Source organism: Leopardus geoffroyi, chromosome B1 (assembly GCF_018350155.1).
Source record: "Leopardus geoffroyi isolate Oge1 chromosome B1, O.geoffroyi_Oge1_pat1.0, whole genome shotgun sequence".
Taxonomy (NCBI): domain Eukaryota; kingdom Metazoa; phylum Chordata; class Mammalia; order Carnivora; family Felidae; genus Leopardus; species Leopardus geoffroyi.
In genome coordinates, this window is record NC_059327.1 from 184,756,869 (window position 1) to 184,782,399 (window position 25,531).

General features: G+C 47.4%; 1 protein-coding gene and 1 long non-coding RNA gene across 3 annotated transcripts; both read right to left on the minus strand.

The window, feature by feature from the left end:
• Positions 1–1,159: 1,159 nt before the first annotated feature.
• Positions 1,160–4,281, minus strand: LOC123596098. The gene is made up of 2 exons (XR_006711527.1): positions 3,741–4,281; positions 1,160–3,624 (listed from the first exon to the last, which is right to left on the minus strand). It is a non-coding gene; the product is annotated as an uncharacterized LOC123596098 (long non-coding RNA).
• A 2,335-nt stretch (positions 4,282–6,616) lies between these two features.
• Positions 6,617–19,609, minus strand: SMIM20 (small integral membrane protein 20). Of its 2 annotated transcripts, XM_045474341.1 has the most exons (4): positions 19,393–19,609; positions 18,612–18,658; positions 7,996–8,052; positions 6,617–7,247 (listed from the first exon to the last, which is right to left on the minus strand). In XM_045474341.1, exons 1-3 carry the CDS (start codon positions 19,499–19,501, stop codon positions 8,035–8,037), a joined length of 174 nt encoding a protein of 57 aa, XP_045330297.1. In that variant the 5' UTR covers positions 19,502–19,609; the 3' UTR covers positions 6,617–7,247; positions 7,996–8,034. The 2 variants fall into 2 exon arrangements, with proteins under 2 accessions (XP_045330297.1, XP_045330296.1); XM_045474340.1 differs by lacking the exon at positions 18,612–18,658 and having other exon boundaries at positions 19,393–19,606.
• Positions 19,610–25,531: the final 5,922 nt, after the last annotated feature.

The following is a 25,531-nucleotide window of genomic DNA, read 5'->3' on the forward strand; positions in this document are numbered from 1 at the left end:
AAGCAGGGACCAGCAGAAACGGAGTCCTGCTCTTTCGATGACAAAAACCAAATAACAGTTTCGTGCTCGGTATATTATATCTCTGATGGGAGTCCACATCAAGTGGGAGCACAAATAAACATAAAAAATAGCCATTGTAGAAGGCAGATTTTGCTCATTCTGCAAGATAAATCACCGGAGCTTCCATTTTCCTAGTAATCTCAAAACCAGACCTCAGTTATATTTTTTCCCAGACACAACTGTCTTCATTTGAGTTTCTCAGAGAAGAATGTGCCCCTTTGGGTTTTCACTCAACTCAGCCAGGGCAGCAAGCTGAATGCCCCCTTACACACGTTTACCCAATATTCCAGCAACACATTTATGAGGCCTAAGTGGCTCTGATGTATTCCAGGGCGAATATACTTAGCAGAAAAGTTCAGAAGCTGGCAACTCACATTTGCCCAAATTGATTCCACATCTGCCTTAAGTGGACCGCTCCCTCTGATACAAGCATGCTTGGGTTTTTTTCCTTCCCTTGCAAGTCAGTGTATGTGATTAGAGGTTGAAAATAAAGGGGCTATTTTAGAAAAGAAGCAAAACAACTTAAAGGTCAGCCTGGGGTTCAGAATACTGCTGTCGGCTGCTGTTTCTTCTTTGAAGCAAACTCAGTAACTTGGCTAAGTTATAAGACATTTCAACCCTAGCTCATTTGCTCACAGTGCATACTCCTTTAGTGTGAAAATCTTGTTACAGTGAGAGTCTCAACTAACAGAAAAATCAGGAAACCTCATCCATCCAGAACCAAGCAGAAACAAACAGCAAACACCAAAAAAAAAAAAAAAAAAAAAAAAAATCCTCGGGGGCAGCCAAAATGTCACGAAGCCCTTGCAACCCGTCCCCACCAGAGCCTCCAAATCCACATTAAAGGCGTTTACTTTCATTTAATGCCAGATCCCAAAATTTTGGCTAACTGCTTTCCAATCTCACTGCAGACTAGAAGCAACGAATCTGAGATGAAGCCAGAGTCTGCTCCTTAACAGCTGTGAGGCAGGGCAGAGATAAGAAAAACAGAAAAGCCAGAAATCTCACAAGCTCAGCAGATAATGTCTGACCCGCCCCAGCAGCTCCTTAGGCACATCTGTACAATAGCAACACGTCCAAGTCGTAAAGACAGGCTGAATTATGTTGAGCATCCTTTATTTAAGGCGGAAATGACAGAAAAGTAATTAAAATATAAAATCGAGATGCCCGCTCAAGACTCTTTTGGCTGCATGTGACAAAAACCCAGTCTCAAACGGTGCAAAAAAAGCTTATGAACAGTATTTGCTAATCCAGAGCTATCCTTGCTTCAGACACAAGTGGATCCAGGAGGTAGGATCTATAGCATCATGATCTGGCTTCTATCTCCTGTTGTTTCCTCCTCTGATGGTGTTCCTCTCAGACCAGCTCTGCCCTCATGGTGGCAAGATGGCTGCCAACACCTCAAACTCTGGTGAAAAGGAGACCATTCTCTGCTCTGACCACACAAGCCAGCAGGCAAGATTAACTCCAGCTTGACCTGATTAGCTTGGTTTGGGTCACATGCCCAGCGTGGATCCAATCCCTGTGGCCAGAAGTTTGCACAATGTTCTGATTGGCCAACCTTGGACCACATGCCTACTCCTGCAGCATGGGATAAAGTCAGCAGACAAAATGGGAGCAGGATGAGCAAACGGGAAGTGGGAGGTGGGAGTAAATGTTCCCATGAGACAGGGAGTAAGGTGCCAGGTAAGTAGGTTTTACCTACTAGGGCAGGTAAAACTTTAAACTGTCTAGGAGATCCAGCGTGCCTCATCCTCCAGGGCTCTGGGTATCATCCTTTCTACATTCACAGAAGATTGTGACCTAGGACTTTTGTATTTGAAAAAATGATTGTGACGAGATAGAACGATTGTGACTCTGGAGTTTTCAATTACATGATTGAATTCCCTTTGACATCATTTGGGGTTTGGTTTTCTCTCACGTGCAACCAGAAGGGGTCTGGACAAAGCATCTTCGGTTTTTTTTTGTTGTTGTTCTTTGTTTTTTTTTTGTCTGTTTTCGTTTTTGTTTTTTTTACTGAATTTTATTTTAATCATGTATGCTCACAGAGGGAACCCCAGGAAGAGGAGACTGCTACAAACTGTTCCCCAACTCTGGTGAGGAGCAATGACCCCTCCTTTGTCTCCAGTGTGTTCAGATGATCAGAGTTTGGGAAACAGCACTTAGCAGAGGAATGAGGGGCTCCCTGCTGACTGGAACCCCTTCTTGTGGAAAGACAGTCGCCGAGTCAATGCCCCTCTTCAGGCACATATTCAGTGGGACACACAGCAGGCTCCCCAGCGGCTCCCCTGTTTGCACACACAGGGGTTGTCAGTTACCAGCAGGCAGAGTCAGGTCTGGGAGAGTGAAATCAACCATCCATGGAGTCCCGCCCAGGACAATGACCGGGGTGTTCTCATCTGCTGGTGCGTCAGAACAGGGGAGCCTCGGGCAGGCAGGGGGCTCCCAGCTTGCTGAGCACACGGGACTTCCCAACCAGACTGGTGGGGACCGGAGAACAGCCTCTCACGTTCAGCCTCCGGTTCAGTGCTCTTTCCCAACTACCTGGGGGCGAAGCCCCGTTCCTGTTCCTACATCCCAATCCAACGAGGACCTGTACAGTGACATTAGTTTCATTAGAGATCTTGTACAAAGCAAAAAGTACACAGTGCGAGCCCATTATTTTAAATCAGATTCAAAAAGATAAAGCTTGACCGGTCTGTCAAACTGCTGCTCGCCTTTCAGGCTGCTTCGTCTGTGTCTGCACTTCCCTCACGTAGGCAGGTAACAGGGTGGGACTGTTCCTGCCACCACTGACGAGTGCCGCTCTGGGGCGAGCCCTCTGCCTTTAACAGTTTCAGACCACCTCCCGCTTGCAGTGCTTCATGTGTAGAAGTTAAGTAGAACTTATCAGCCCGACATGCCCAAGTGTCCACCACAGGGTCCCCAACTCCCATTCCCTTCCACTGTTCCTCCCTCATTCTTTCAACTGCTCGTTCGATCCAGCCAAATACGAACGAGTGCCTGCTGTAGGCCAAGCCCAGGCCCGGGGGCGGGGGGGGGGGGGGGGGGGGGGGGGGCGGGGCACGGGACAGGCAAAGTCCATGGTGGCGGTGCCTCCCCACACACACCTGCCCTGCCCCGAGCCCAACCATCTCTCAAAGCCGTGTTCGGTTTTGTTAATGTCGCACCGCTGTCACTCCCCGCCTGTCTGAATCCCAGGCGTTTCTCATGGCTCTGCAGGAATGTCGGCTGGTCTACCGATGGCAACAGCCGTCATCAATCCGGCCTCTGCAGGCCCCGGCATGTGCCTGGCACTTTACACAGTGTTCCTCATGTCCCCGGCAACGCCACAGGGTAGGATTTGCCGTCCCTCCCCAAACTCCTGCTCCTTCCACTGAACAGCGTCGTTCTCTGGAAAGCTTCCTGATGCCACTTCTCTTTCTTCTAAATCAGATTCAACTTCTTTTCCTGCTAAAGCCACTTTATGTGCCATTTTTTAACACCTTTCAGGGCGACGTACATTGAGAAAAGAACGTGAATTTGCACAGGTCAGTGTTCAAAAACTCAGTACACCCATGTAACCTGCACCCAGATAAAAACAAAAAATAGAAGAGATCAGCACCGTGACAAGCACCCGTATTCCTCCCCAGCCACCAACCCTCTTCCTTCCCAAGAGTAGCCACCATCCTGACTTCTACCTGTATGGCTTAGTTTACTCTGTTTCTATTCATCTGAATGGAATCCAAGCGTACTCTTGCAAATGGCTTCCTTCATGTGTTTATTGGCATTGTTTGTGGGACTCGCTGTATTGTTCATTGTCATTGCTGTATCATATCGCGTCATGTGAATATATCACAGCTCATTTCTTCATTGCACTGTTGATGGGCATTTGGCCACTTTCCAGTGCTGCGGTGAACATTCTGGTCCATGGCTTCTGGTGAACCGGTGAATGCATTTCTGCTGCATAAGGAACTGGGAGCAGGACCCCAGGGACATAGGGTTTGTGTACGTCCAGTGTCGGAAGACACTCTGAATACCTTTCAAGGCACTTTTCAGGTTCCACGTTATTTTAATCTGTCGTGAATTCATTTATCTTACTAGATGAAAAGTGGTTTTTAACTGAATAAATATTGTTTGTGCCCACCTCATTTTAAAATAAGGAGTCTAGGGGTGCCCGGGTGGCTCAGTCGGTCAAGCATCCGACTCTGGATTTCAGTTCAGGTCCTGACCTCAAGCTCATGAGTTCGAGCCCCACAGTGGGCTCTGTGTTGACAATGCATAGCCTACTTGGGGTTCTCTCACCCTCTCTCTCTGCTCCTCCCCTGCTCATTGTCTCTCTCTCTTTCTCAAAATAAATAAATAAACATAAATAAAATAAAATAAAATAAAATAAAATAAAATAAAATAAGGAGTCTAATATACAATAGAAGATGAAAGACTGGAGCGAGATAGCAGAAGAGAAAACAAGGTTGGGGGGAACAAAGGATAAAGTAAATGCACTGGCCCGAGTGAATTCCACAAGGGCTTAGGTACTTTTTAGAAAGCTGGACCACAAATGTGGCTGAGCTTCCCATCAGCCAGTACAAAGCGGGCAATGAGTTACACACACTGACGTTCACAGGATAAAGGTATCCAATGCTGGGCAATGTAGCTGTTTCTGGTTCTGAGATTTAAAAAAACGTCAGCCTGAGCTGTTCTAAAGACGATACGGTTTGACTTTGAAAATGAGGAATCCAACAACTGCATTTTGGTAATGACAGTAAAAAGTTCTGGCAGTTTCTCCCGCCCCTGATAGTCTCCCCTAATGTGGACATGCCAAAGCACAGTTCACTGCAAGCAACGTTTGACACACGATTCTGAAAGGTGTGACTAAAGCCAAGAAAAACAACTAAACTCAAAGTGTGGTCCAGGGACCTTCAGGGGTCTCTGAGACCTTTTCGGGAGGTCTGCATGGTCAAAACAATGTTTATAATCCCATTAAAGCTTCTTTGCCTTTTCTTACTCTCATCTTCTTATGAGTGTATACAGTAGAGTTTTCCAGAGGCCACATGACATGTGATACAGCAACAGATCGAATGCAGAAGCAGATATTAGAATCTAGCTGTTAAGAGGCATCTATTATGCTAGACACCAAAGAAATTCGCTAATTATTTTTTGTTTTGGCAAACAGATTTTTCACATAAAAGTATGTCATATAATTCTATATGGTTTGTTATCAATATTCTTAAGGAAATTAATAAATATTTTAAAATTTTGTTTTAATTTCTAACACAGTATCTACAGATATAACCCACATAGAGGGGAACATTTTGGGGGCCTCAAAAAATTTTAAGAATTATTAAAGGGTCCTGAAAGATTTCCCCAAAAGGATGTTGTTGGTCACTAGCCCCAGAAGATAATCCGTGAAAAATATTTTGTGATCAAATACATTTGGGAAACGGTAAGCCTCTCTTGGAAATCACCAAATGAGAAGCAAATAAGCCTAACTCACTTTAACTCTGTGTTTCCTAATTGTATCTGACCAAGATCCCCACTGCCGAAGGCTTTCCTTACTGTCCCGGAGGCACACGCGGGAACCACGTGGCTGAACCCCGAGGCCCTGAGTCCATCCTCAAGAGCAGCCTCTCTTACGACCCGACCCGCCGTTTGCTAAGCGTGGGCAGCAGAGTCTGATGGGACACCTCGGACAACGCATAGACTGATCCTTTTATAAACATCAAGGCAGCTGAGTGGGACAGAGAGCCCCTTTATCTCTGCGGAGAGGTGTACCCAGGGCAGTGTCAAGGCCAGGATGAAGATCCCACTCGAGACAAAACGCAGTCTGTTCCATCCGACAAACAGGCAATCACGGCCCCAGAGTTCGCTACATCTTCCAGAGCACATGGCACACGCACTCGCCTCAGTCATAAAGAAATCTCAATTAAGCACCCACGGAATGCCTGGCTTCGGGTTACACAACTTCCTGCTGCCCCCTCCAAGGGAAACAGTGGCCAAAAGTACCCTGAACGAGTCAACTTCTTTCATTGGGTTATTAACCAGAAGTCAATTAAAGGTTAGGGAACGTCTACCCCAAAAAATGTTGACTTTGGTTTTGGAACTATCAATCCGATTTCGTTTTGACGATAATTTCCCAACTGCGTCTGCTGTCTGTTATGCAAACTCCCAGCTCACAGTAATAAAATTACGTCATCAGGCAGCTCGTCTAAGGAGAACCTACGGTAATGTGCAAGGCACTCTGAGAAACCTGAAGGTGAAAAAGACGTATCTCTTCAAAGGCGTATAATCTAGTAAGGGGCCAGGCCGAGCACCGGAGGGACAAAGGTATACTCACCCTCCTCTCTGCAGCACCCGGTGGGGTCCCTGGTAGGACACCGTGAGCAACAAGTCACCTGTGTCAACAAATGTGCTATTTACCCTGAAAATGTTTACCTGTAGACACGACGACAAATGCCATGCCGCCGAACATCTAGTCAAACACCGTCCAGCCAAACAGGGCTTCTTACTGTAACTTACGGAGTTGATAAAGGGTTTTCAAAACAAACAAACAAACAAACAAACAAAACCTACACCATTGTGAATTAAGAACAGACCCATTTTAATACACACATTCTCACTTCTGTTAATTCAACACGGATTTCCACCCCAACACGCGGCAGCCTCCGACAAGACGGTTAAGCTGAACTGGTTATTCTTCAGGAGTACAGTGCACCTTGTCCTCAAAGAGTTTTATCAACTTGCCCATTTTCAAAGAGCCCCGTGGGGCTGCTCAGCACGGTGGCGTTCCACTGAAACTTCCTATTTGGGAAATGGCAACACAGACTAGGACCTTCCCGAGTCTACTGGCTGCTTGCATTCACATCACAGCTCGGCTGGGAGAGCAGCAGAGACTGAATAATAAGTAGAACTCCTCCAAACACAGCTGGGTGAGACAGCTTCATTTTTAGAAAGGAAAGCGAATCATGAAAACCTCCCTAATGGTGTGATTTGCTCCAGGGTTCTTTTGATACCTAAGAAGGGAAATATTAATCCTTGTGCACAGCGCTCTTATTTTCAGCCTTACAGACTTTTCTTCTCCAGCCATCGTTCTGTAGCGAGGCCATTTATTGTACTTGCTGCAGAATCGAAAGCAAGAAGATGTCTTTCATAATTGAGGTGCTGATAGCCTTCTCATTTCCTGCCAAATGGATCAGACCACACTTTTAACCCTAGAGAAAGAAACATGAATCAAAACAGGATTCGCTTTTAAACTTCCTACCACTTCCCTCAACGGCAAACAAGCGAAATGACATCAGAATTGAGTCGTGCAACTCCCACATAGTTTGAGACAGTGCGGGTAAGCTGCCAGAGTCCTGGAAAGTGACGGCTGGGAGGCCATGGCCGCCATGACAGATTTCAAAATGGCTCAGACACGGCCGCACAACAGGAAGCTACGTATCTGGCCTAGTTAACAAAAACTAAACAAAAAATAAAAAAAAAAAAAAAGAACGCTGCCACAGATTACAAGAGTTTTAGTTAAGAAACTGGAAACTTCTCATTCTCACTCAACTTGGATCATCTGAACGTAACTAACTAGTCAGCCACAAAGGGAGCTTTTAAGCCTCTGTATAAAGCAGAATTCTGTATCAATTAAAACAGTTCACAAGCAAACAGCCTTTTCCCGTGAGGCTAGTGTTTAACTAGGTGCTTGGAAATAAGCCTGCAGAACAGCTATTCACACTTGGTATTCAATCACACACTTGTGAGGTTTTCATGCCTACTTATCAAATGCAAAAGAGGGAACGTGCAAACTTACAAAAAACATTCTGGGGTGAAATATCAAAATGAAGTCTTGGGGTGCACCCATAGAACAGCCACGGGTGTGCAAGGAACAGCACAATCACCATCTAGCACACACACACCCCCCCCCCCCCCACAGCGGTGCAAATGAGATTTTGTTTTGATTTTTAAGTTTACCTGGTGGCTGTACATCTTCTTGAACGATACCGGCTCGATTTATGGCTTGCTCTTTCTCTAAAAAACACAGAAGAAAAACTGCTCTTTAGAAAGGCTGGGGGGCGGGGGTGGGATGGTGAGGGGCCCTGGGTGGCTCAGTCGGTTAAGTGTCTGACTCTTGATTTTGACTCAGGCCATGATCTCACACACAGTTCATGAGTTTGAGCCCCGAGTCAGGCTCTGTGCTGACAGGGCAGAGACTGCTAGGGATACTCTGTCTCCCTCTCTCTGCCCCTCCCCTGCTCACATTTGCTCTCTCTCTCAAAAATAAATAAATAAGAAAGAAAGAAAGAAAGAAAGAAAGAAAGAAAGAAAGAAAGGAAGGAAGGAAGGAAGGAAGGAAGGAAGGAAAAGGTAGGTAGGCAGATGTGGGTGGACCATGGTGGTAGAAATCTTTCTATTTATATGGGACAATGACATGCATGGGACAATTCGGAAACAATATACATGAGTGCTACCAAATTCAGAGACCCCAGAACTCACAGCTTTTACGTGATGGAAGTTCAATCCTATAGAGCAGAAAGACTGGCTATTTTCAATAAAGGAAAAGAGAGCCATACTTCAAAAAAAAAGCTCCCAACTAACAGCTTTTCTCGGTGATCTCAGCATTTTGGAAAGGCAACAAAACAACAGAAAAAGAACAATTCTGAAAGAGCTAGTGGGTGGGATATTATGAGGGGAAGGCTGCTGAATTGAAGGAACAAGTACAATTAACAAGAAAACGATGTAGTTTCTATGTCTCAAATGCGCTCTGCCGAAGGACTAGACCCAGAGCTAAATATGCTATGTTTTTGATAGGAAATAGAGCAGAAAATTAATCTTTGGGTGGGTGGCTTCGGTTTGGATAATTGAAGCTTCCCTAATTGATTGCAGGTGCTGTGCCAATTAGTAAGCGAGGTTCAGCTCCGGCAGCTTTAGCCCACCTCTTTGGAGATGCCCAACAGGCAAGGGCCAAGAGAAATTGGGCATTTTATGTCTGTGGGCTTCAAGCGCTCTGACACATCTTTCTAAGTGGTTTAGAATAAACCCAAGGTCTGTGAAAACAAAGACTTATTATTTTAAGTATCTTGACAAACAAATGGCGGCTTTTCGGGGGAAAGACTTGGAGCCAAAGGATGTTTACTACTAAATTACAGTAATTAAACGCTGTAATCAGACCTTTGTTTTAATCAGGCTGACAGTGTTTCTTGAAATCCACATTCAGCTCTTATTTAATATTAGGCTGTTTTCTTTATTCTGGCCTCTGGATTCTCATAAAGTTACAAGAAGCACGAAGGTACAAGGAACAGGGATTTGCCAAATCGAATATCCATTGAACCTGCTTCTCCAGTGATGTGACAGAAAGTCAATCCTAAGTGACCTACCTGATAGTTTTATCAATGTTAAGTTTTGCTTTGGCAAATAAAATACTGGCCAACAGGGATCATGTGAATCTTGATATCTAATTCTAAGGGAGACGGAGGGAAGACCGAGCATAATGAAGGCCATTACAGACAATGGCCCAATGGTTTCCCCGGGCCTCTCTGAAAAGTAGCAGGTAAGTGGCAACCAAGACCCTCTGGACCAAGATAGGCCAAAGGGCGGACAACGGAGCCTCTCAAGTGTCAGGTTTTCTAAAATAACAACACAAAAGGCGATCTCATTTCCTAAGACATTAAACTCCTGTAGGGTTGAGCCCTACCGTATTGTCAACATGTAAGTTCTCGAAGTATGGATGTGTCTCAAAGACGCTCTTAGAAAATGCCAACTAGTAAAAGACGACACTGTCATCTGGGCCAGGAACAAAAACAGATACAACTGTCCACATCTAAAAGGTCCATTTGCCAGTATTAGGAAAGAGGTGGCTCTTAAAAAAAAAAAAAAAAAAAAAATCAACTGCCAGAAAGCTTTCTAGCCATAGATTTAAGAAAATCAGACATCCTGCTGTACTGAACACATTCTCCAAGAGGCAGGTACCGCGAGGCCGAAGACACTGGCAGACGGCCAAGCACCAAAGGAAGTTGACTTCTGGTAACAAGGACAGAATGTCTAATTGTGTCCTAATCTCTTACAATGCAATGGAGAACCAAGTGAAGAGAGCGGAATCCCTGTCTTCACACCTTCTTGCTAATTGCTAATGAGGTTGGAGAGAGGCTAAGGATTTATTTAAAATAGACCATAATCTCTTTATAATCCTTGTCCTTATGCAACCACCTCGTTTTTTTTTGGCTTGGACAGGCAATTTAAACCGATTTGCTGAACTAGTTCCTACCAAGTGATAACCGGTATTAGCATCCTATCTACATCCCCTGGTTTTCTTTAATCCATTAGTGTTTTATAAATACTCTAAAGCCAAAGCAGTCTTATATAAATTCATGATATGACACAAAGACACTTTAAAATCTGTGAATGCGGAATATGCTAAAAGGAAAACAAACTGGTCCCTCAGGATTTAGAAGTCCACGTTGCTGAAGTTGACGCTAAGTTTCTATTTTGCCACCATTAAGAGAAACGGCAAGGGTCTATGAACCTCAGGAAAAGGGCAATGCAGAAGTCAGGGCTTTAACCATGGGAACAAATCAGGATAAGCTAATTACTGACTTTTCAGTAGAGAGCATGTTTCTATCAGGAGTGAAATGATTAAGACGCAAATATGTAATACTGGGCCTGGAGCTTTGCAATGTCAGTCAGAAAAGTCCTCACTCTAGTGTCTCAGCAAGCCCGACTCTGCCCCCTGGTGCTAAGGCAGTGGTTTGATTTGTAGTTTTAATTGAGGATCATTATCTCCAGTCAAAGGGCCAAGCATTACTATGAAAACTGGTAATGCATGTGGACAGGCTGATTATCGTATTGTAGTGACAGAATCCACCTAATGATTTTTAAGTCTTTCAAAGTGAAACATGTATCTTTCTATTGAATGGCCACACTGTGAAACAGCTCCACTCTGTGACTTGTGACTTTAACATTCACAAGGAAGCAACAAAGGAAGAGTGTTCCCAAGCACCCCCTGATAAGGGTCAAGGGTGCCCGAGGGATGGGCCAGCAGCTAGAAGCTGAAAAGCAGGTGCAGAAGAGGACCTGGGAGCCGTGCCCAGTGAGAAAACAGCCTCAGGACGCCGCCTCCCTGTCTCCCCTTGGCAACAGACGGTTAAAACTAAACGCAACTCGAAACCTGAAGTAATCGGACAAATGGCAACATTTGAATATGGACCGTATATGAGATAGTAGCATTGTGTCAATATTAAATTTCCTGGCCTGGATAACTGCATTGTGGTTATGTAAGAGAATGCCCTTGTTCTTAGGAAATACATGCCGAAGTGTTGGGGGATGAAAACTCACAATGTCCTGAAACTTACTCTCAAAGGGTTCAGCAAAACAATACTAATAATTATATGTAGATGTAATTATGTGTGTGTGTGTGTGTGTATGTATGCATGAATGTATAGATTTGTAATATAATATATGAGGCGGGAAGGTGGGGGGAGCAAGTGCGGCCAAATGTTAACTGGCAAATCTAGGTGATGAAGATACAGGGATTTATCATACTATTTTTAGGTCTTTTCTGTTGGTTGGAATTTTTTTTTTTTAATAACTAAAATATTCAACTGCAAAACAAGTTTTTAGGAAGTCCTTACACTTCCTTATGACTGGGCCATTACGATTACTTCAAAGTATCTTTTTTAAAAATAGCAAATAAAAAATTTAAAAATTACGTTTTCAGTGTTTGCATTCTGCACTCCAGCTGCCTGTGGGGTAACTCCGGGCCTGGATGTGCTCTGGTGCCCCACTGAACTAGTGGCAGAGGGGACCAAGTGGTCATGATCTCACGGCTTGTAGTTCGAGCCCCACATCGGGCTCTCCACTGGTCAGTGTAGAGCCTGCTTTGGATCCTCTGTCCCCTCTCTCTCTCTGTCCTTCCCTGACTCATGCACGCTCTCTCTCTTTTACTCTCTCACTCAAAAACTAGATAAACTTAAAAAAAAAAAAAAAAATTGGCCATGGTGGCAAGTGTGAACCAGAGGCTGAGGGGGACTAAATGGCCGCTGGAAGGACTGACTCCTCCCAACACTATAAACACTTTTATTTCCTCACCAGACAGTCTGGTTGAACCCAGGGAGCTTTGTAATGCCGGTTGGAAAATAAGACCTTAGTCTGTCTGCACTGCATTTGACTCTATGGTGACAGAAATAAAAAGCGTATTCCAGGGGTGCCTGGGTGGCTCAGTTGGTTAAGCGTCTGACTTTGTTCAGGTCATGATCTCACAGTTCGTGAGTTCGAGCCCCACGTCGGGCTCTGTGCTGACAGCCCGGAGCCTGGAGCCTGTTTTGGATTCTGTGTCTCCCTCTCTCCCTCTGACCCTTCCCCACTCGCACTCTGTCTCTCTCTCTCTCTCTCTCTCAAAAATAAATAAATGTAAAAAAAAAATAAAAAAGTGTATTCTAGTACCTGGCATATCATGGGGAAAATGCCCTTCCGAGTTAAGAATTATTTCTGGAACAAGTGATTACTTACAACCCTGTTCCGACTCTACACAACATCCTTCAGGTGGGGCAGAAGATACAGCAATATAAGACCCGGCCGGGTGGTAGGGAAGTGAGGTCTCACAGCAACTCCGTAACCTTTCCCTCTGCTAGGAAGCACTCTTTTCTGTCTTTTTTTTTTTTTTTTTTTTTTTTTTTTTTAATTTTTTTTTTTTCAACGTTTATTTATTTTTGGGACAGAGAGAGACAGAGCATGAACGGGGGAGGGGCAGAGAGAGAGGGAGACACAGAATCGGAAACAGGCTCCAGGCTCTGAGCCATCAGCCCAGAGCCCGACGCGGGGCTCGAACTCCGGGACCACGAGATCGTGACCTGGCTGAAGTCGGACGCTTAACCGACTGCGCCACCCAGGCGCCCCCTTTTCTGTCTTAAAGGCACGTGAAACAGGCATCATTAAGCGGCAGCCACGGTCAGAGAGTCAGAGTCTAGAGTCCACCCAGCAATCAATGTGCCAAGTGACCTTGGACAAGTCACCTAAATGAGGAGACTGAGCACAGGGTTTCTGGCAGAACTCTACGATTTTATGCGTCTGCACATCTAATTAAAGTTAAAAATGAACAGGATCACAGAAAACGATCCTATTCTGTCTCATTTCACAGGCGAGTATAAAGTGCATGTTACTTTTAAAAGGCCACATTCAGGATCACGGTCTAGCTCTAGGACGCAAAGCCAGATGAGGCCCTAGCTACAGCAGCTGTACTCTCCCCGAAACGTGGGCTCCTCGAGTAAACCACGCCGTGCCAGCAGGCTGAGAGCTAAAAAGCATCATCTGGGAGTCCCTCCGGAAGCACAACAGAACCGGCCCCGTACTTCTGCTTTGAGATCGCTGACTGCCAACGCCAGTGCCGACTCCCCAGTGCTCATTTCATACTGAAGTGTCACGTGTAGCACTGACCCTGTAATCCGTGTGACACTCAGCAAAGTCCGGCTGAGTCAGTGAAAGAGCTGCAGACCACGCTGAATGTCAACGTGAAACCCAACAAGGCGGTCTTGTGAGAGTGGGTTGCCGGCTTTTTTTTTTTTTTTTTTTAACGTTTATTTATTTTTGGGACAGAGAGAGACAGAGCATGAACGGGGGAGGGGCAGAGAGAGAGGGAGACACAGAATCGGAAACAGGCTCCAGGCTCTGAGCCATCAGCCCAGAGCCCGACGCGGGGCTCGAACTCACGGACCGCGAGATCGTGACCTGGCTGAAGTCGGACGCCCAACCGACTGTGCCACCCAGGCGCCCCGGGTTGCCGGCTTTGAAAGCCTGGGCGATCGCCTTGACTTTATTTTATCTAAGCAGCCTTCCTCTTCTTTTCTGCTGCCTCGAGGCTCGTTCCAGTAGCTTACGGGGTGGGGTCTCTGCCCACCCAGGCTGGCCACCACTGGTCAGGCTGGCCCAGCTGAAGGGCCGGCACTGACTCGATACTCGGGCCCTCCGTGGTGTGGGCTCTTCCCTTGCCAGCCACTGGTCCCGCTTCTCAAGGACTGGATGTGTGGCCTACCTTGCCCTGACCTTCCAAGAACTGCACTGCCCTTCCCCTCCGTCTGCCCAGAGTCCTGGGGAATATAAATGGAGGAAAGGTGGTCAGAAGAGGAAGACCCACCAAGAGAGGCTAAGAAGGAGTGGCTGAAAGGCAGGAGCCAAAGAGCAAAGGCAAGACGACTGGCAGAGGGGGTGGTCACAGAAGCTCAGGAAAGGCAGTGTTTGAAGAGCGAGCGAGTCTGGCTGCGGGCGGTGCCTCTCACTCACCGATGACCGGACTTGCCGCGTTACAAAGAGGACAGAAGTCATCACCCAGAAGTGCCCACAACTTCCCAACAACAAACCTATATTTCGCTGCATCCATACCTGCCCTCCCTCCTGAGCCGGTGCAAGGGGTGTCCTGCCTTCGGTCCAAGGCTCTCCTCCATCTGATCTCAAGACCCCCTACCACTTGTCACTCTACGGATTATCTTCATCTTTCTCTGATCAGAGACCTCACCTCTTGGCTGTCCCATCTCTCCCTGAAACAAAACTCTCCCTAGACCCCCTGACCTGCTGCAAATCTAGCATTCTCCTCGCTGTGCGAACATCTTTAGTCGATTTAACACACTATTCGCTCTTCCGTCCGCTCCAGCCTGCTCTCTGACGACTACCAAACCAGAGAGCATCCTCAACAAGAAAACCTACGGCCTTCACCTTCTTTTTCAGAAATCTAATGAGGATTTTCACTTCTCTTTCTGCCTCCGGGAAGCCTGACCCTGCTGACCATCCCCCTTCTCATGAAGAGTTAGTTGTCTTCTCGGGACTTGTGACCCCACAGCCTCTGCTGGTTTCAATCCTCTTGCTCTGACTGTTCCTTCTCAGTCTCCTTTGAAGGCTCTCTTTCTTCTGACCACTTGCTCTGCAAATACCGCGTTCACCACGCCAGATGTCAACCGTGTTCACGCAATGCTGTGTGCTGTCCTAGGCCAGCTCATCTCTTTCGGTCCCTCAGTGCCGCCTGGAAGCCCTTACCTACAATGACTCTGACTCCCAGCCGGTGCTGATCCACTGCCCCATCCAGCTCCGGCCCAGGGCCAGTGCCTCAGTTCAGACCAGCACACCCCACTGCCTGCGGGGAATCTCCAAGAGCACATCCACACCCCCAAAACTCAATACGTCCAAAATCGGTTTCGCCCATCCTCTCCCCAAACCAGTTCCTTCTCATGTTTCTTAGTTAACAACCCACCAGCTCCTCAGCTGCCGGGGCCTGGAAATTAAGTGTCATTCTCCTTCGTCTCCTCCCTCACCCTGGAGGGTTTACTTCTTAGGCACAGCCCCCAAATTCAGTACTTGTCTCCGGTCCCACACCACTCCTCTGATTCAGGCTACAGTCACCTCCCCCTACTCTCAGAAGAGCTTTCCTGTAAAAGGCCTTCTTGTTTCCAGCCTTGACCCGGAGTGACAGTGAAATCTGATCACCTCACCCTCCTGATTAAAATACTTCCATGAGCTTCGCTGGCTAGACGCTGGGGACAGCAGAGGGCTGTGGAACTATTTTAATCCAGCAAGCAAGATGATCAAATTCAAGGAACAAATGGCATGGAGACAGGCTTTCCAACAGCCACGGGGAAAACCGGAGTTCTAGACATGTTCTGACAAACAAGAATGCATCTTCCCGGTTGCAAATGCTCATGAAAGAAATATTATCAGGTGGACCTCAGGATGAAGAAAACTGACACTGGAAAAGAGTGAGATGTAGGGCTCAGTGAGTGAAGCATGTGGGCAAGGAGAAACAATCCGTGACTGTACAAAACTCTGAAAGTCCTAAGTGCCTGGGGAGTAGTAATAACACATGGCAGGCCGGGCGTGTGGGCCAGGGAGAGGCGTTCTAAGGTCTTTGTATATTTCATAGGGGGATAAAGATATTGACTAACTTTAAAGTTTAATCACAAAAGAATGTAAAACTTTCAAAAGAATAGAAGAGGAGAAAATAAAGAAAACTCAAAGGCAGAAAAGGAGAAAATAAAGGAGTTATAGAAAAAGAAGAATAAACAGAAAACACAACATAAAGAAGGAAAACAAATATAAATACATCAGTAAACATAAATGAAGATGAGTTCAGTCTAACAGTTAAAAGGGATTATCAGACTGAATTTAAAATTCCAGTTTAGGCTGGTTATGAGATTTAAAGACAAACAGAGGCTGAAGATAACAGGATATATATACCAGGAAAACACTAACCAAAACAATGCTGGTAACTATAATATTGGCCAAATACAGCTGGTGAGGAATAGCAGGGATAAAGAGGTCCCTTTACGTAATGATACTTGGAAAAAAAGTCTCCAGAGTATTCTATATTGTGTGCACCTAATAAAATGGCCTCAAGATACCTAAGTCACAGAATTAAAAAGCTTGATCTGTAATCGACACACACAGAACTCCATAAACAACGAGATGACATCCTCACTTAAAGCACACAGGGCACATTGGCAAAAATTGACCTGTATTAAGCCACAAAGCAAATCGTGACTAATATCAAAGAATCAAAATCATACAGTCCTTGTTCTTTAACCACAAATGCAAATCAAGTAGAAATCAGCCACAAAAGAGCAACCAGAAAGACTACTGGGGCTGCTGGGTACAGAAGGAGTAGTAGTTCGGGCCCCGAGGAGGCAGGGAGACCAGCTCAGAGTCCAAGGAGAGGGCGAGGGAAGTGGGTTGGATGAGGGTGGGAACACGGAGGTGGAGAGAAGTCTCTGCCCGTCTTGTGCAGTCATGTACACCCGGCACCTGACACAGTACCCAGTACACGGTAAGTGCTAAAATCCATGTTATAAAAAATGCAAAAGGAGCTAACTGAATGCGAGTTCAAGGTGCTGAAATGAGTTGCAACGCCATCCTCACACCAGATGCGCCAGGTTCCCACGGCCCGGTCACCGACACCTCACCTTCCTGGGCCCCCAGTTTACTGCCCGGTCAGCCAGCCCTGCTTAAATCTCCTCGGCTCATATCCCTGCCCTGTGGCTCCTTATTTTTTCAACATTTTTATGGGATACCTACTATAATACTATACTAGGTGTTTCCACACCTGTTATCTCATCTAATACATCCCCAAACCTGTCAACTCAGTCCTGTTAACTCCAGTGCTCCAGAGGAAGACACGGGCTGGGCTCTGGGAGGTTAAGTAACTTACCTTAAGATTCTCATCTAGTAAGGGATTTAGACCCTCACCTGCCTTCCTCCCCCGACAAACCCCCCGCCGCCTCCCCCCCACCCCCAGACAGTATGGTGGTGGGTCGACTAAGTGCACTGGTTCCAACCCCAGTTCTGACTCATCCACTCTGGGTCCTTGCGCAAGTCACTTAACTGTCCCATACCACACACTGTCCACATACAAAATGGGAGTGATGATCACACAGCAGCTGCAACAAATGGAAACGAGATGGGTTAATATGTATGAAGTGCCTGGAAGAGAGGCGGACAGATACTAAATTTTCAATAAATACTACCTGTCTCGTATTATTTACTTGTTTAAAGAATCAACTAGGACTCTTAGAGAAGAGTTGGCCACGTTAATTAAAATTGAACCAGAAAAGTGGGCAGGCGTAGACTGCTTTCCAGTTAAAATGCAGATATTGTAGCCACGCTCTCTCAACGTTCGCCTACAAGGCCTGATTTTCTGTCTCAAGCACCTCAGACAAACATAGATTCTAGGGTATCCCTATGAGGCGGTGTTGGGTTACATGGCACAAACTCACACCTTTTGAATCTGATCTAGATGAGCATTTCTCAACCTCTGCACCATGCACATTTGGGGCAGGGCAATTCGCTGTCACGGGGCCCTGTCCTGTGCACTGCAGAAAGTTTAGCAGCATCCCTGGCCTCTATCCACTAGATGCCAGTAGCTCCCTCACACCACCCCACTCCACCCCCAGTTGTGACAAGCACAAATGTCTCCGGAAAGAACCAAATGTCCCCTGGGGGACAAAACCATCCCCAGCTGAGAGCCACTACTTTAGTCTTCCTAACGGAAACTTTTCTAGTGGGCTCCATCGCAGGGCCCCTTGTCCCACGCTCGATGCCCTAATAAAACAGCCCGGGGCAGACATCCAGGCAGGAAGGATGATGGAACGAGATTATGCAGGGCTTCACACAGCCCTCTGTTTACCCCGACGCAGGGTGCCTGGACACAGGCTGGAAGGCACAATGCACAGAGGCCATTTCAATCCTGCCTGATGAAAAGAAGCTACAAGGAAATGGGAGTGCGTACTTAAAAACGCTCTGCCTCCAGAAACCAAATGTTGTAGCATTTGTAACGGGGCAGAGCATTTACACGGAGCTTTTGCCTTCAAATCGCCAAGCTTTCAGCCTCCGCTAATATTCTCCAGGGGCAGGGTTGGCCTTCTTCCATCTTCAAGATGATTCAGGTTTCCTGGAGAACAAAATGAGCCTCTAATGCCTAATATTTTCTCTCTGACAGATGGTTTCAGATGTATCAAAGTGCTAATCCTTGCTGAGGTATAGGTCTCAAGGAAGGAGAGTTTGGCTTTTAGAATGATAGAACTTGAATGATTAAGGAGGAAAATTACTCCCAGGATATTCACCATTGTCATGTGAGCAACCCGCTTAAAATGAAGGAAGACAGCAGAATCTGAAAAAAGATTTGAGGAAAAAAAAGAGAGGAAAAATTCAAAAACCCAGGGTTAAGGGTTTAGGTTCGAAACATTTCCGCTCAAAGGCATCTCTGGGAGTGGAAATGAAGTGCAATAAAAACACCTTCAAGCTCACGATGATTAGGGTTCCATCTGCCTCCCTCCAATATCACCATTCCCAGTTTCCGTGTGCGGGAGAAGCCCTGGAGACACAGGCCAGGATTGGAATATCTGCCTTGCAACGTATTAGCTATGTGACCTTGGGCCTGTTATACAACCTCTCGGAGCCTCAGTTTTCCCACCTGTAAAACGGGCTTTAATACCTACCTCAAAGTGAGGCTGTGGACATTAAAAGATCCAATGTGTGCCTAATGTGACACACAGTAAGCGTTCACCGAACGTTACCTGTGCGCGTGAACTAGTATTTGGTGTCAACCTACTATGTGCAGACTGCTTTCGTTACCACTTTGGAGTCTCAGTGGAGGCTAAACGGTTTTGTTTTAGATATTACAAACAGCCATTTATAGAGGAGGATGCTGAGAGTATGAGAGATTAGGTCACTTGTCCACGGTCACAGAGCCGCACACGGCAGGATTCGAACCCGGGCCAGCCTCACTCCCGAGCCAAGCTCTCTCCACCGCCCCAGGTACAGGTGCGGGCTGGGGGGGGGGGGGGGTGCGGAGGGGGGTTGTTACTGAGACCAGGCCGCCGCGCGGGGTCACGGGTCACTCACGGTACTCCTCCAGCCGCATTAGGGGCCGGAAGTAGATAGGGTAGAAGGCGGCGCCGATCAGGGAGATGAAGCCGCCGAAGATGAGCGCGGTGCGCAGGTTCCGGGACATGGCGCCGGGCGCGGGACCACCCCGACCCGCTGAGAGCCCCGCACGCAGGCTGTCCGCGCTCGCGGCGCCCTGGCCGTGACCCCGCTCGGAAGAGGCGGAACGATTTTCGCTTCCGGGCCTTGGAGGCGGGGCTAGGGTGAGGGGCGGGGTGCAGTAGGACAGAGGTGGGGCTAGGGGGCGGGACCCCAGTGCCTGGGTGGGGCCAGCCCGGGGCGGGGCCTCGGAGTCGCGCACCCAGTCAGGGGCGCTCCCTCCAAGGGGTGAGCGGAGTCTTGGCACGGCTGGGTCCTGTGGGCCCTGTTCTGGCCGCCCCTGCCCCTCAGCCGCTCTACCCACCATTCTCCTGACCTCCTTTATCACCCCCTCCTTTACCAGTCACGCTTTCTCATTGTCCCCACCCCTTAATTTGATTTTAGTGACTTTCTGTGTCGAGCTGCGTGCTCTCTGTGGCTCCCTCGTTTAATCCTCATTATCAGGAGGCCCATTTTGCAGGTGAGGGAAACCCGGCTTGGGCGTGCGGCTTTGGACAAGTCAGTTGACCTGCTTGAGGGCGGTTTGAAGGATTCAGACACAAAGGGGCAATTCACCTGCCCCAGGACGGCCTGCAGGGGGCTTCTAAACCGGACCCGCAGGGGCTTCTGGACCAAGACTAGTGGGGGAGGAGTGCTGTTTCAATGACCAAGCTACAAGTAGATGTTTTCTGACCCCGTTTTTCCATCCCCCTTCTCTCTCTCTGTTCCCCTGGCTGAATGTCAGGGTTATGAATGAGGATGGGGAGTAAATAGGATCAGCGCAAGGCAGAGAGCCAGCGACCAGTCCCATTGATGGGACCTTGGGGCTCTGTCTTGCGGCTTGCGGTGGGAGCCACTAAGGATAGACATTCTCCTCCCCTTCCTATGATCGCCATCCTTCATCCTTCTGGGTGGGCTGTGTGGGTATATGAGCTACCCAGGGGTATTGAACAGCTGAGACGAAGGTCCCTTGGGCCTTCACTCAAGCCCTCATAAATAAGGATGCTACCAGCAGCTGGGGGCTGGGGAGCAAGAGGATATTCATCCTGACCCCAGCAGTGTTATTTAGTCCAGAAAAGATCTACGATCTTTCAGAAACGGTGCGGAGAGCACCGGTTTCCTCTCTTGTCTAGTTTTGTACTTGAATCAAGCTACTTCTACCTCTGTGGTTCCAGAGGCATATAAATCAGGTGTTCGATCTGTCAGCAGATTTATGGACTATCTGCCATGCCCCAAACACCAGGCAAAGTGCTACGAGGGACACAAGGATGAGTAAGACGTGACCCTTGCTCTCCGGAATCCTGCCACGTGGGTGAACAGACAGGACATATACATAAAGAGATAACTAATGACCCGACGCAGCTTGTTGCCAATGAGTGATAGCGTCCTGCAGGCTGCAGGAGTTCTGTAGAGGAAGACAGATGACCGTGGGTGAGGCCGCGGCTCCTCCCGAGCTTGCAAGAGCTTGTTAGGGTGAGGACAGAGACTTCACAGCAGAGAGAGGAGCTGGGATGCATGCTTGCTATCACGTGATATAAAAGCCCAGGGGTAGTGCACCTTTGTCATTTTAGCCATTCAGCATCCACTTATCTTTTTGTTAATAGCACTGGAATATCTTTTGGCAAAACACTCCTCTCCCATTCTCAATCCATGAGGTACAGGAGGGCGTTTCCTCTGTCCCCCACTCCAATTATTTTTTCCAGCTCTGAGAGTTAAGCATATAACCAAGCCTGACCCGGCTTCCACACCACAGAGATTGACTGGGACAGGACGGAGGCCTGATCATCCAATGTAGTTGCATCCTCCTGGCTACATGACCCAAGCTGAGCCAACCATAGTCTATCCCAGCTTCTAAAAATCTGGATTTGAACTTGGGATTCGATGCTGGAGCCACTGGGCACCACCATTCAGAGACTGAGAATGAGGACAGTACAGCACAAGGAGAGCTGGGAGATAGAAATCAGGTGCTGACATTACATTTGAGCCCCTGGAGCCAGCTGTGCCTGAAAAGGACGCGCCCTTGGACTTCTTAGTAACGTGAGCCAATGAAGTTCCCTCTTCCCTAAAGCCGGTTTGAGTTTTTTTTGTTGTTGTTTCTTTGTTTTGTTTTTATTTTTTTTTAACGTTTACTTATTTTTTGAGAGATAGAGACAGAGTGTAAGTGGGGTGGGGGTAGAGAGAGAGGGAGTCACAGAATCCCAAGCAGGCTCCAGGCTCTGAGCAGTCAACACAGAGCCGGACACGGGGCTCGAACCCACAAACTGCGAGATCATGACCTGAGACAAGGTCAGACACTTAACTGACTGAGCCACCCAGGAGCCCCTGTTGTTTTGTTTTTTAACAACGGAAGGCATTCCAGATGAATTCACCACGAGTGTGATGTTATTTGCTTAACAATTCCACGAGCTGCAAGTCAAGGATTACCCTATTTTGTAGACCAGAGACCTGTCTTAGGGTCACACACCATTAGTTGAGCCAGAACCGGGGTTTAGTTTTCATGATTCCTAATCTGACAGGCTCCTCGCTGAGACCTCGCTGTCTCCATGAGGAAGCCGAGCAGGGTGGCTGGGCGAACCCCACCCACAGAGCCTCTGAAAGCCATATGGAGGGTGCCAGGATGTCCTCATGGGGTACCAGCCGTGCCTCCAAGGCAGAGATGGGCTAATGTGGGACAGACGAGCCGTCCCCCACTCCAGGGTGATGTGGCAAAGTAACGTGGCTGTTTCTCCGTCCCCTCATGCTGATCTAAAGGTTTTGGTCCCACCAGCAGCCAGCCTACAATCTCCAAATACAGTAATCATCATATTAGCATCATCATACCAAAAATTAGTTACTTATCACTTGCCTGCCGCTGACTGCTACCAAATATAGGTTCGTCTCTTTGGTCCCGGTGTTCTTCCCATTTCTGCGAACCCCACTGACTTACAGATTCAATCAGAGACTTATTGTGTGCCTATTCCAGCAAAGCACTGCACCAGTTGATTGGGAACACAAAAAGGAAGCATCAGCATTTGTGTATTTGACAAAGGTTTACTGAGCCAAGCACTGTGTGCCAGGCACATTTCAAATGCTGGTGGATGCAGCCAGCAGTGAATTAACAAGACAGTCTGTTGTCCTCATGGCATCTATAGTCTGCTAGAGGGATAAGATGCGGCAGTGGATAGTAATTGCTTTTTGGTCACTCAGCCTTCCCTAATAATAGCTCCTGATTCTCCATTTGCATAGGGAAAGGCTGGGATACAGCAAGAATGACTAGCTCAATAGCCGCTAAAGTAGAGCCAGGATTCGAATCCAGTCTGGCTGGCTCCAGAGACCTGCAATTATCACCAATCTACACTGCCTTGCAAAGTCAGTGAGTTCATATTGTCTGAATGCGGGTACAATTCCAACCTGGTCCAGTTGTCCCTTTTCTCCCAGAAATAAGAATCATGAGGATGGTGACACGGGGACAGACGGCACTGTCGCAGTGGATTTCTTCTTCCATTGCTAAATGTTCCGATGAGATTATGTCCCACTCGCCTGTAGTCCTACAAATTCCCATATTCCCCCCTTGCAGTCTGATTCTTGGTTCTTCATTACATTCTACAGGCCACCCATGTATTTCCAGTAAACTCCCTTTGGACCTGAGTCCTCTCAGAGTCTGTTTTGGTTGCATACCACTGGAAGCCCTAATCGATAAAGAAATTCCCGCAATGACCTCCAACGCATGGCAGAGACAAAGGGCCTGGGGCTTCCTAGCCGGGCTCCTGTTTGCAAAAGCCAAAGGAAATTTGGATCTGGGGGAAGATATTTGTGCAAAGGGGGAGAGAGCTCAAGGATAGAAGGAGGCAGGATGCAAGTCAGATATGTCAGGAGTCCTAGGGTGCATATTTTCATCTCAATCACTGAGAAAAAAAAAATTGGTTTGGACTCCTATCTGGCACTTTCTCCTTCTTCCCTTGGATGTGAAGATTGAATGCTTGCAGGGAGCAGACCACCAGGGGTGTCTCACACGGGGTTCAGGCAGACATCAAAGTTAATCCGCTCTCTGATCTAAGCAAAATGGTGATGAGGGTTTCCTGGGACAGCAGCTTCACTAATTGTGGTGCTGCAGCCCAGCTGATGTATTTTTAGAATATTGTGGATTTTCATAAAGCATCATTGCTTTCTGCAGGAAAACAGTCAGACTAGAAGCTTGGGGTTTGGAATAGGGTGGGATCTAATGCAGGATCCTTTGCACCTGAACTCGTAAGGATAAGAACCTAAGCAGGGGCAACACTTCCCTGCTTTTATCAGGCGCTGCGGCTCTCTGAGTGCCCACTCATCTGTATAAATATTTTCGATTTAGATCATTTGTCAAGTTATTCTTCTTTGTCCTTTACATCTAAGAGAGTTCCCCAAATATCTGTCTTGGCTTACCTCTTGCCACAGGATGCACCCCACAGTTTTAACTAATAAATACCTTCATGACTTGTAGGGGCCAAGGGCAGGCAGCCCCAAGACGGGCCACTTGGGCCTGAACATGGAGTTAAAAGCACTCAGGGGTGGCTGTTTGGGCTGGCTCAGTCTGTAAGCATGCAAGTCTTGATCTCAGGGTTGTGGGTTCGAGCCTCACTTTGGGTATAAAGATTGCTTAAAAATAAAATCTGAAGAAAACAAATTAAAAAAAAAAAAAAAAGCATTCCAGGGTGTCTGGGTGGCTCAGTCAGTTAAGTGTCTGACTTCGGCTCAGGTCATGACCTCGCGGTTCATGAGTTCAAGCCCCCCACATTGGGCTCTCTGCTGTCAGCGTGGAACCTGCCTCAGATCCTCTGCCTCCCTCTCTCTCTGCCTCTCCCCCACTTGTGCTCTATCTCTCTCTCTCAAAAATAAATAAACAGTACCAAAAAAAAAGCGTTCAAAACCTAGTAGATTCAGGAAAGCTTTTTACCTCCCCCCTCAACTGCCTGCCGGTCCCAGGAAGAGTGCCATTAACAGAGATTCCTCTTTACCTAAGAAACTGATCTGCATAATAGTTCACCTTTGTTTTCCAATGATCTCCTCTCTTCCTGATAATGGTCCGCCTCTGTCTAAGTCAGACCCCTACCCCTCTCCTTAGCTCCTACCTGTCACATTGCCTCACTGCCTTTGGGATTTCCGTGCCTGTGTGGACTCCTCGTAACTACGCTACTAAATATGATTTCCTCCTGTTAATCTGTCACATGTCAATTTGAGTCTTAGTCCAGCTAGAAGGACCTTGAAAGGCAGAGTTAAATTCTTCCTCCCCAATAACTTCAGAGCTAGTGTCTAGGCCAGCCTTTCAGCTGAACTCCAGCCTCATGTGGCTGGGCAACATTCTCAGGTTCAGGACCTACTTGCTTCTGCTTCCAGCTTCTACTCACCACTGCTGGCTTGGTTAGAGGCATTATCAGCTACACACACACACACACACACACACACACACACACACACCCTGGCCCTGGCCATGGCTTCCTAACTTGCTCACGGGTGCCATCCCCTTGCATCACCAAACTGTCTCACTCATGGAATACCCAAAGCTGTCTTCTGAAAACATAGATCCGGTTCATCACTGCTCTTCTCAGAAGACTTCGGCGTCTCCCTAAAGTATGAATTACTCAGCCTGGACCTCAGGTTTTGGCCAACAGGTCATTAATGGCCACTGCTGCATCCATTTGCCCTCGGTTGAGTGAAATAGTAGGTCTCTATGCCTAGGCTGCTACGTTCTGCGCCTGTGGCCATTAGCTGATCGAGCCAGCACGGGATATGGTCTAGAACACAGTTAAAGGTCCAGAATCTCAGCCTAAGTGGGGAATGGGCTGACCCCATGAGATTCTCTGCCTCTGGAATTTCAGCTGGAAAGTCAGAGAGAGTAGGGAGGTTGGCAGAGAGAGAAGTTGGACAGATGCACAAGAGGCAGTAGCAGCATGAGGGAGCTGTGAGTAAGTCATGGTGATGAATCAGCAGAAGCTGAGAGAGCTGAGCTTGGTGAGTAGAAGGGGAGAGAATTGCCTGGGAATTGCAGGAAGCAGAGAACGATGAA